Source organism: Pholis gunnellus, assembly GCF_910591455.1.
Source record: "Pholis gunnellus genome assembly, chromosome: 7".
NCBI classification, from domain to species: Eukaryota; Metazoa; Chordata; class Actinopteri; order Perciformes; family Pholidae; genus Pholis; species Pholis gunnellus.
The window spans coordinates 6,970,372-6,981,898 of record NC_136533.1 but is presented as its reverse complement, the minus strand read 5'-3'; the positions used below and the strand labels follow the sequence as shown (position 1 = coordinate 6,981,898).

The 11,527-nt window shown below is 43.5% G+C and overlaps 1 protein-coding gene across 1 annotated transcript in view; it reads left to right on the top strand.

The window, feature by feature from the left end:
- Nucleotides 1-4,083: 4,083 nt before the first annotated feature.
- Nucleotides 4,084-11,527, top strand: part of wnt7bb (wingless-type MMTV integration site family, member 7Bb) — a gene marked incomplete at its 5' end in the record, with an annotated part of 29,081 nt that continues 21,637 nt past the window's right edge. The window contains 2 exons of the mRNA XM_079163477.1: nt 4,084-4,154; nt 11,121-11,347. Coding sequence (XP_079019603.1) covers nt 4,084-4,154; nt 11,121-11,347 — 298 coding nt within the window. The remainder of the gene's footprint in view (nt 4,155-11,120; nt 11,348-11,527) is intronic.

Genomic DNA, 11,527 nt, shown 5'->3' with positions numbered 1-11,527 from the left:
AATTGATGAATTGGCCTCAAATTAATTACATTTTTTATTCTGATTTTACTTTGTTGTGCTTCCGGCACAAAAGCAAATATGAGCGTGTAAATCAAAAGTGTTTGAGTGGAAGACATAAAGTCAGAAAAACAAACCATCAGTTAAGTGTTGTGTGGCAAATATTGCTGATTGTAGCACTATCTGTTCGAACATCATTTATTCCCGCTGAACTATCAAATTCAGTCATCATCAAATGTATATTATATTACTTCAATGAAACATAGACTTACAGTCATATACTCAGGAGCCAGGTCTAGAGACATGGCACAGTAGCAACAAATCCTAATCTCCGTCATTCTCAGGCCTCCGACTTGAAACTGGAGTCTGTTCTTTCCTCTAAGACGTTTTGTTCATTTTACTGAGTGTGCTCTTGAATAGGGGCTACAGTTTTGGCGTGGTGTTCCAGACTGTCAGATTTGGGTAAATTGATACTGCCTCCCTGTTTTGTCCCAGAGTTCTGGCCTGATCAGGAAAATACCCATGACACTTTGGCTAGCGGCCTTGCTAAGAAGTGAGTTTCATTTAAAATAGCAACATTGCAAATTAGTGTTTAAAGGTTTTAACATGAGAAAAAAAGCACTGCTCTCCCTTTGAGTTTCCGTTCAACCTTTACACAAGCTCCCCAAGTGGTATCGGACTCTTGTGAGGCCCAACCCTCAGAAAACCTGCTTTCCATCGAGAGGGCATGGCGCAGCATTTCAGCCGGGCCTAATCAGCCAGTAAGAAGCAGGCTGGGATACATGCGGACCCGGCCTGGCAGATCTGCATGCATGTGTGTGCACTGATATATCAGCGAGCATGGTGAGGAATTAATCAGACCACACCCTGCTTCCCTATCCACAGCTGTGACCGAGCAGGAGAGAGAAAAAAAGGTCAAACCTATTGGTCGGGATGGGAGGACTGGTAGAGTTGGTTTCACCTCTGACCTCACACTTAGATGTACGAGGAGACATCTGACATCCAGGTCGAGGAGGTCACTTTCTCTCAGCGTACCTCTGAGAATCGTCGTCCTCTGGGGCTGCTTCCTTTCACCGTGTCATGTTCTCCAACGGAATCTGAGCTAATTGACGGAAGTGTTAAGATCAAGACGAATAGGGAGTTGGAAGGAGATGGCCCATGGAGATGGAGAGGGGGACTTTGCGAGTGCATAATAGCCCATAACCCCCCTCTTGCCTGGGGCCCAGTGTGTAGATGTGGTGGACCCAGCCCCAGACGCCACTCCATGGTTTGGCACACTCTGCATTTCAGCCCTCTCACTGTTTCCAGCTGAACCAGCTCCCATGCAAACACATGGGCAACCGGTGGGTTTTCTTATTTAGTTGTCGGTCAAGAGTACTTAATAATATTCAAAAAGACAGTGCGACATATCATCCCATGCTTGCCAAAATATGATCCCCTTCTTTTTCCGCCATCCTTTCTTCCCAATATTTTCCCTGCAGATGAAAAGGAACAGATACACAATGGGGCAATCTTAAAAAAAGTTTGGCTGACAGTTATTAAAGTAATAGAGCAGAATGAGAAGAGGGTAAGTACGGAGCAAGGAGGACAACGACCGCCTTTCAGGAGACTGCAAGAGGACATATTTCAAATACAATGGCCCGTAATGCAGCGTAAAGCACAAGCAGTGATGTGGCGTATGACTTACTCAGATTGATATGTCCTTGCTGACCCAAATGCTCTCATCCCTGCCTCAGCTTTTTGAAGTTAAATAAACAGTGTGTCACAAGATCTTCCACATACCACCCAAGTGCTACAGTGTGTGTGTGTGTGTGTGTGTGTGTGTGTGTGTGTGTGTGTGTGAGAGTCTCCCTGTGTGTCCGCAGTGCATGTGTCTACAGTGTGATTTGCACGCGTACTTACTGTATGTGTGGACACACAGAGACCGGTCATGTGTGTCAGCGTGCACAGGAATGCGTGCGCCACCAGCGAGCGAACTGGGATGTGTGTGACATGTCTGTAATGACAATGGCGGGTGACGAATAACGCTGACGCACACTGTCCCCGGTCTCGATCCTGCTTTAATAAAAAAGTGTTGGCTCTTTGAACATTTTAATTAAACCAAACAGGACCATCCCCACCCAGGCCTCGACGATGAGCTATTTAGCTACATTTGAAGACAAACAAGACCATCTGTTACGGGGTAGACATCAAATACTTGTCTTTTTTTTTTTTTTTATATCACCCTGGGCCCGCATGTTGACTTTCATTATTTCTAAAAATCCATCTGGAATTTTGATGTGCATGTTTTTGAAGGAAAAGGCCTTGAAACCACAATGCAGGGATGTCTTGAAACAAAGGTCTCTGCGGTTTTGTCTGTTTTTCGTGGTCAACAACAGCCCCGGCAGTCTCATGTGCTCAGATAGCTCATGTCTGTAATTTTAGTTTATGCCATCATTATTACAACACGTTAGCCATTTTTCATGTAGTTTCTTGGAAATAAACTGAATTGATGGTTTGTGTGTTCTTTTAAGAAATTGAAGACCGTAAAAAGATTTAGGGAGAAGAGAATGGGGTTCTTAGATTTTTGTTGACTAGCCAGGCAGAAGAGAAACGTATCCGGACGAGTGTTGTTTGCTGCCGAATAATTTCATTTTCTGATTGAAGTTGTGTCGATAACAAAAGGGGTTAGGGGAAAACAAATCTGAGACCAGATTGACCTTGTCAAAATAACATTTTTATACTTTTTCATGTATCTTCATTTTAGATTTACTCCTCACTAACTACAACTGTGTTGACATTTTGATTACAAAAAATGTGATATGTTGGTGGTATCTAGTTACATGGCACTTCCCAAAACTACACCTAAATGTGAGGCCCTTGCATGAAGTGGATGACTTTAATCAAAACAGTGAACTCCATTTTTTTAATCCATCTAGTTCTGAAGCTTTTTTTTTTTTAGTTTATTCTTTTCACAGACATTAATGCATTTCCAGATTAATTCTTCTGTCCCACTGCGGAGGTTTTCACTGCATATTTAACCACATCGCGTCAGCAGTGTCTTGTTGCCACCAGAGGGAGTCTTCTTAGTCAAATAATAGCTCCCAAAGGAATAAACTGTATTCTGAACATCTGCTTAAAATTCACATCATCTTGAATCAAGCCCAATAAATTGGAATATTACTATTTAATGTTTGTGTTGTTTTGTTAATGTGTTGCGCTGTTAATCAAAGTGACTGACAAAACCTCACTGACACGTACTTATCATGACGCCAGTTCAATATTATTAGTCATTATTAGTCATGCAATTGTCATTTTGATTCATGCAGCTGGAAAGCCCTTCCTCGTCTGTTTGACTTTATGGGGCTTACTGTTGTGGTGGAGCCCATCCGGGGAGCCCACACTGGTGCGGCAATGCCCAGTGTTGCAAGCGACAAAGCACCAGCCTATGGGCCACAGGCCTATAAAAAGGCCATTTCACTTCGTCCCTTTTAGTTTGCTGTACAACAACTACACGTGTTGAGCTCAGACTGGAAGCCCGTCCCATTCCCTGAATATCCACGCTGGAGGAGGAGGAGGAGGAGGAGGCGTGCAGACCTTTTGTTACCTGTATTACCTGGCTGTTGCAAGTTAGTAACATGGACTGCGTCCAAGATATCTTCAGAGAATTGAAACGCCGAGCGATGAACTAAAGCTTTTAAACTAAACGAAATCCACAGGGTTGGCAGGGCACGACTAGTTGTTTTTCTTTTTCTTTCTACCTGCGTGACGCAGCAAATGGGAATCGTTAATTAGGCTCTACCGTGAAAGTAAGGACGAATAGGAGGCACTTCCTCCAAGAACTCATTCACCTCTCAAGTCCGACCCTCTCTCGAGTTTCATTTTGGAGTTCTTAGCCACCTTTCAGGTCGCCATCAGCATCTCACCTGTGCTGCCGCACCATGGATTTCACCCGGTCGAAGATTTCAAAGGCGCCCCAGCTTCGTGTCGCGGAAAACAGGCGGTATACGTTCATCTGGAAGGGTTAAGAAACACCGCCAATGTGAACGGAAAAGCTTGAGCACTTTATGTTACAGCGCATGGCCTCTGGACAAAGTGGGAACGATCATGCACAAACCCCTCCGAAAGCGGAGTCTGTACGTGTTCCTGTGTTTTGGCATCATATACCTCAGACTCGGGTGAGTGTTCATAACCTGTGATTACATGCACACGACTGTTTTCTTCACATGCGCAAAAGTGAATATCCAAATTGTGCAACTCTCTGGTTATTCACCTCTTTACAGGAAAGCGTCAGCTGCCCTCTGACCTCAGACTTTTGCATGATGTGAGAAATCCGTTTTCAGCAGGTGTACTTAAAAAAATCAAATGCAATCATTACACATTAACGCCTGCACACGGGGAATGTGTTGTGCGTAAAAGTTTCAGATAAGGTGACGGGGTAATGCGATCGATTCGTATTCGCTTTCAAGGAGCCATTTAGTTCACCTCACGAGACTCCAGCTCCTTTGTCGCACACGATCATTTGAGCAGCTGTCATTGCTGCAGATCCAGCTCCCCCTGCATACCTTCATTAATAGCGGCAGACTGAGTTGTATTTCCACATTCCATCGGCCAGACGGAGTTTTTTTTTTTTTTACCTGTTTTGCAATACCTCACCTTGATGCATAAACACAGAAGGGTTTCTATCCGTTCCCACTCCGCTCTGCTGCGCGTAACGCAGCGCCTCTCAAGTATAATCATACCGTATTAGGACCCTCAGGTATAGACACACATTAGAACCATGGCGACGTATGTCTCGTGAAAACCTATGTTGGGAAGTTTTTTGTAGTTTTGTCCACGCTTTGCACCCATAGGTAGATCCTTTTTTTTGTTACTCTCGGAATAGTGAAATTAAAACACTTCTTTTATTCTGACCTCCTTGAAAGTTAAACTACAACCTTTTATTATGTTAACTTAAAATTAGTTCTAGGGGACTAAAGGCAAACAGGTAAGTGTGTAACATGATGCAGTGGAGGGTAATCCAAATCAATATGTTATTTTCATTTTTCTAACACTATTACAGATTATTCATCAATGTTACAAAGTTGCTTTTATTGTGCGACACTACTTACATTTCCTTGAACAACTGCAACCAGTTGCACATAAAATACTTAGATGTTATTGAACATTAAGCCGTGACGTATGAAAAATGGATTACTTATTAAGTCTATACAACTTAAATGCTTTTATCCTGATCTTGCAGTTGGAGAGTCCTGCAGCAGCAGAGAACGAAACAAAACAAGTGTCAGCCAGGCCTGTGAGAACCTCGTGTGGACTGAAGCGTGTAAATGACTTCAAGTTCCACAGATGCTCATATCACATGCCAGCAGCTCCAATATGGGGGGGGGGGGGTCACCCATCTCCGTGTTCACTGAGCCCGAGCAGTTAGCTCATTCCTTCCATCCTTTCACTCTGCATGGCTAAATCTTTCATGGTACCCTCTTCATTTACAATGACTGGAGCCTGCAGGTGTTGAGTGAGAGTCACGATGCTGAGGCGATAAAAGCCCTCCACTCACTAAGCTCTGCGACAAAATCTTCCCAAGTATTTTATATCTTTACTCACATCCAATCGTAGACTGCTATTGTTATGCCTTTTCCACCTTCAGCAATCTTACAATCTGAGGAGAATGTTATTCAATATCACAGCAGGGGCACAACATGAATATATGACGGCCATCAAATACCGTCAGAGCGCAGCAGACAGGCATACAGAGCAGACATATTATAGACGCCTATAGCAATAATATAGTTTTACCACAGGAAATAATAAGGTCCCTGAAACTCATATCTCAGTACCGCAAATATGCTTTATTTTATGTTTCTAAGGAAATGTTATTGGAAACATGTTACAAGACAACGTAATACTGTACGTTTAAGATTATTTTAACAATAATATAGGAATATCTAAGGTAAGGACATTTCTTTTCAGCAGGATAATGACGCTTTATGCTCACTTTTACATAGACACGCATACAGACATATTATGAGGACAATATCTGTCATATTACATCGACTTTATTGCGTTAATGTGACACCAACTTGTTGATTCACAACGACACATCCTGCCAGAGAAATGTGCAGATTCTTTTTTGCACGCGGAGCTGTGATGATGGTGTTATGCGTGAGCAGCCAGCGTCTCTGTTTATTTTTGGCTGGATGGTGGGGTGGCGGTATTTGTTTTGTGTGTGTGTGTGTGTGGGGAGGGGGGGGGGGGTGTATGATGATGAATGAAACCTCCCGCACGTCCACCGGGGATCGGATCAGTGTCACCCTATTGTCCCGCTGTGGCAAAGTGGGCGGATAGCAGTGTCTCTCCCTGCCCAATGGCAGGCACGACTCTCATGAGAGTGGAGAGAGGCACTTTTTCTGCCATGCAAAATCCCTAAAACCATCATCATTCCGGCTCGGGAACCCACAGTACTGTGTAACAGCCTCCGCCGCTGAGAGATGACAGAGCCAATCTCAGCGCACACACGGCCCTGGGAGCTCGGAGCTGCGTAGAGCCACCGCACCAAAGACAAGGAGACGCACAGCACCTCTTTTTTTTTATTTTGTGCGAAGGGGACCTAAAACCGGGAATTAAGGGAGGCTTTTTTTTCATCCCGTCCGTGTCGTCTGAGTCTATCCGATCGTGGCCATTTGCTCAATGTCATCATGATCATCTTCTCGTCGCGCAGTGTACTGCTGTCTGTCTATTATCCACAGATCTTCCTGATCCTGACGAGTGGCAGCTACCTGTAAGTTTCAGCCAATTAACTGGGGTCCTTAATTAACTTCAGGGAGTGCGCGCGCTCATCTTCAGCAACACAAAGACGCACGGTGTTTGGTTTTGTTCTCGTGCTGCTTTCCTACCGGACAACGAGCTATTTATTTCCTTTTCCCCCTAATCATTAAGAGCCGGTTGTGAGATGAATATATTTAGTTCTTGGAGATTCATTTGAAGTTGTTTATTTTGTGTCATCGGACTGTTACGGCGCAGGCGTAGCAAAAGTGCAACTTACCAGTAAATGTGATTTAATTCGAGGATAATTTTCATACACTTCCTAATGGTATGCAAGCGCAAACTCAGTATACCCATCAGTGGAAACATCGCCGGGAAAATGACCCACGTGGGAATAAACTAATTAGGTGAAAACCTGAACGCGCTAATGTGCCGTCCGCAGGCGGATGAGCGTCTCTTGTGAGTAGAAGCAGTGGTGGTCTGTATCTAGCTGTAAATATTGTAAATATTTTACATGGTCAAAAAACATTTGGGTGACTGCTACATGGATTCGTTTTGGCCACAGAGTGGCAGAGATGTTCAAGACAATTGGATGCTGAGAGTCCGTCTTTTCTCTCCTGCGAGGAGAATTTAACACAATATGGGCACTTTTTAACGCATGATGTGAGCACCGTCAACCTGTCTGAGCGTGTGAAAGATTATCTTTGTGCATGACTTCATCTCTGGCTAATTCTCAGCATTTTTTCATGTTATCATTTGCGCCTACATCTTTAGAATATTTGCCTGCAACATGCACTTGATTAACACCATAATGCGCTTCGGTTTTGAATTAAACGAGGATTACTCTCGCAGGAGAACACTGGCTTTCTTTAAGGTCCAGAATCATTACTCACCCATGCTCCCTTGCTCCTTTCTCTGCTGCCTGGAGACCCTAAACCTGATGCTGAAATAGATGTGGTTTTTGGTTTTCTGTTAAAAGTGGGCTAAACTTCTAAGTATAGCAATGGCATTACAGCTACATACCATTGTTTGTTTGGATTATTCAAGTGTGTTTTCTGTTGAGCATTAACCACAAAATACATGTTTTGAGGAGAAGATTTCTATTTCTACGGGTTCAAAATAATGCAATGCCCCTATCTCAAAGCTTGTGTTTTGTTTGCAAAATGTGTTGAGCTGTGGGTGACAAATGAGCTGTCAGCAAAAGGATCTGACCATGTAGAGCATTTGGGCTATTGCACACCCACGCTCCAATATCCAGGGATTGTACACTTAATGTTCGCATGGCAATGATTTGACTGTTTTCTTAATATTATGCTGGCCTAGCCAGATATAGTTTTAGACAGACGCAAATGTGATCTTGTTATGAATGAAACCTCTTCAGTGCACCGAGCATCGTATTTGTTAATGAGCAGCAAAAGAGGAAAATCATATTCAGCACGAACATAACAGTTAATTTTCTGCTCTTGGACAAAAGAAGAGCATTTATTCACTTGGTTTAGTTAAGTTGTGTCAGTTTTGAGAGTGCATTCCTCGGTGGAAGATGCATGCCCGGGAGCTTAATAGTGTGTCAGTTGTGTTCAAAGTGCTCCATGTGATGGAGTAGGTGCTGTGAGCACGCTGTATGCCATGACGTAGACTACAGTCTCTCTTAAAGCCAAACTACCCTGTGATGGGATCTGTAAGCTCTTCACCGCTCACACTGAGACTGCTTTTGATTTTTTTTTTTATTCTTTTAAATCACGTTTTTCCAAAAGAAATGTTTATTGTGAGGTCAAACTGGCAGAGGCCTCTGTTTCTGTGACGTTTAATGTTGGCTGTTTAGCGTGACGTGTTTTCTATCACGTCACAGGTTTCGTGTTTAATATAAAAGACACTGACCCATGTTTTGTCAAAAATAAAGATGAATATAATTAAGGATAGAGATTTGTGTCATCCGTAGGTGTCAGAGCCCTTGTGCACAACCAATGTATTGGATGTTCAGCAGATCACATTTGATGTACTTGACAGTTGATCTGTGCAAGGCAAAAAAAAAACTGCCACCCGTTGCTTTGTAATTAACAAAAAAAAAGAAAAACTACTTCATCTCTCCATCACAGCTGCAGTAAAGCCACCAGCGATCACTCAAACACTGCAGTTTGCATCAATCTATATATTAGATCCTCGCTGTATATGAAATCATACTTCAGAGCTGCTGTTGGCGCTCTATCTGATGGCTGATCTGTGACCGTGGGTGAGCTGTCCCCAGGCCGCTGGCGTACACACAGTGTATACGCTAAGCAAACAGAATCGCATCTGTGCACTTTGATGATTTCAAGGATTTAAAAGCTTAGCTCTGGAATTCTCTGTCTGGTGTTGTCTGATGGTTGACCGTGGTAGACTGCGATTCTGCGTATTAGCAGGTGAATGACGTGAGAAAAAGCCAAGAGGGGGAGTCTGTACTCGGTACGAGTTCTGTTTGCCAGAACAATGTGCAGTTGTATGAGCTTTTAAAGTGGTGCACTGGAACATCAGAGATATAAAAGACTCAAAAGTATTTTATTGCCTTTGGATTTACATAAACAAACCAGTTCCATTCACCCGTAGCATTTATTATGCAGGACAGCGAATTTCTCCAGTTGCACATTACTTGTCTTAATGAGCATGACCTTTTTGGTTTGCACAGACTTCATGTCATTGTTGCCATGAACAACCACATATACAGCAGAGGGTCACAGAGGGTCAGGAGGGTTCAAGCTTGTTTAACAGCAGTGAGAGCGAAAGCAGTGTTTACTGCAGACACTGAATGCAGCGGATGCATTTTTTTGGATGAGTTGTTATGTATTTTTGCAGTGACAGCCTCCAAAATGCTTATGCTAAACTATTTTTTAGAAATATAGAACTTAGTATGTTTATTTTAACTGAAGAAATCTCAGTTCAGTTAGGTTTTGTGGTGACGTTTAGAGCAGAGATTGCAAAATCAACACAATGGTGCTTTCCCCTTTATATACTGTTTGTGCGTTCCCCTGACTGCACCGAGAAGACAGAGAGAATGTGTGCAGTCCTCAGTCTGGTAACAGATACTCGCCTCGCTGCAGTTAGGATTTATTTTAACGTCATGTGTTTGAAATTGAGATTCATGTTTTTCTGTCTTTGTGGAGAAATTCAAGTAACCAGCGGAAAGGGAGCACGATTGTCCAGAGGGCGATCTAATCAATGATCATATCTTTGCTCTTAGTCAGGGGTCTCCCACCAAGATCACTGTGAACTACGATCCACAGAAACTGTTGTGTCTGTTCTCAGTGTCTCTCTCCCCGCACCCATTCTCCCGTTCTCACTACTCTTACGCTGCCGTCGCTTTTTCGCTGACACACAACTCGCCTGCGTTGGTTTGCCCCGTTTGTGGTGAAAGCCTCTGGAGGTCGACGTCATACTTCAAAGCTGTCGTTTTGCCTCCACGCTCGTTTATGGCTCCCCGTCCCTGACATGTTTGAAAAGTATGTATCTACATGGTTTCGAGGGCTATAAACAAGAGTCGTGGAGATAGTCAGCGCTTTGTTTAGCTGTAATCTGCTTCGGCTTTCTCCGTGGCTGCAAAGCCATCTTTAACACATGTTGTGATATTATCACAGAGCGTGATCAGATATAACGACGTCTCCCTGAAGAGAAATGAGTAGGACGGGTGTCGTTTACTCTGCCGCGCATTAATGCCCTGCAAATTAGGAAGACTAGTGTTGAAAAGCTTACATATATTTTCCATGCAAACCAATCTTAGGATGTGGCTAAAGTAAAAGCAGTCTCTCGAAATTTATGGGCAGCACTTTACACCCTGAATGACTTTCAAACACATGATCACGCAAATCATGAAAAATAATATTTTGCGTGACATTTGGTTAAAATGTGAAACCTGCATCTACATAACGAGACACAGAGAAAGTGTATATACTGTATATATTATATTTGCATAAGTTTGGCAACCGTTCACGCTACAAAGTTACCCAACAATTAACATAAAACCCCTAATTTATTGTATAAACTTCCACCATCCAAACCAATGTGGAGTGGCGTTGTCAGTAGTCAAATAAGCATCTTGCTTTCTCTCTCTGGGCTGTTTTAGCAAGTTTCCCTTGTTTTATGTTGGATTACATTTTCAGGTTTTTGATTGACCTCTAATCCACTAAACAGCCATACTTTCATGTCGTACAGCTTTCACTTCACTGCGGAACGTGCATCAATCACCGGTTGAGTTGAATCCTGTTCTGGAGCGTCGCACATAAATGAGTCAGCCTGACCATCCTCTGGAAGTTCTAACTGAGTGTGTGTTTGCGTGTGTCTGTGTGTCCGTGGATGTTTGTGTGTGTGTACGAATGCGTGCGCGCGTGGTGTATTTTCTCTCACTTCGACAGGGCCCTGTCCTCGGTGGTGGCTCTGGGTGCCAACATCATCTGCAACAAGATTCCCGGGCTGGCACCTCGCCAGCGGGCCATCTGCCAGAGCCGCCCGGACGCCATCATCGTTGTGGGCGAAGGAGCCCAGATGGGCATCAATGAGTGCCAGTACCAGTTCCGATATGGACGCTGGAACTGTTCGGCGCTGGGAGAAAGGACAGTCTTCGGTCAGGAGCTGCGAGTAGGTCAGTCTGGGTTCTATCACAAATGGGAAATGGCACAGTGTACGCTTGTGTTTGCATTTGTGTGCTCATGCATGGCTGTCCTTATGAGGACCTTTCTAAGTTTTAGCTGTTAGAGTGAGGATTCTTCTGCCAATAATCACCTATTTAACTAGAATTCAATTTAGGTTTATGTGTATTCAA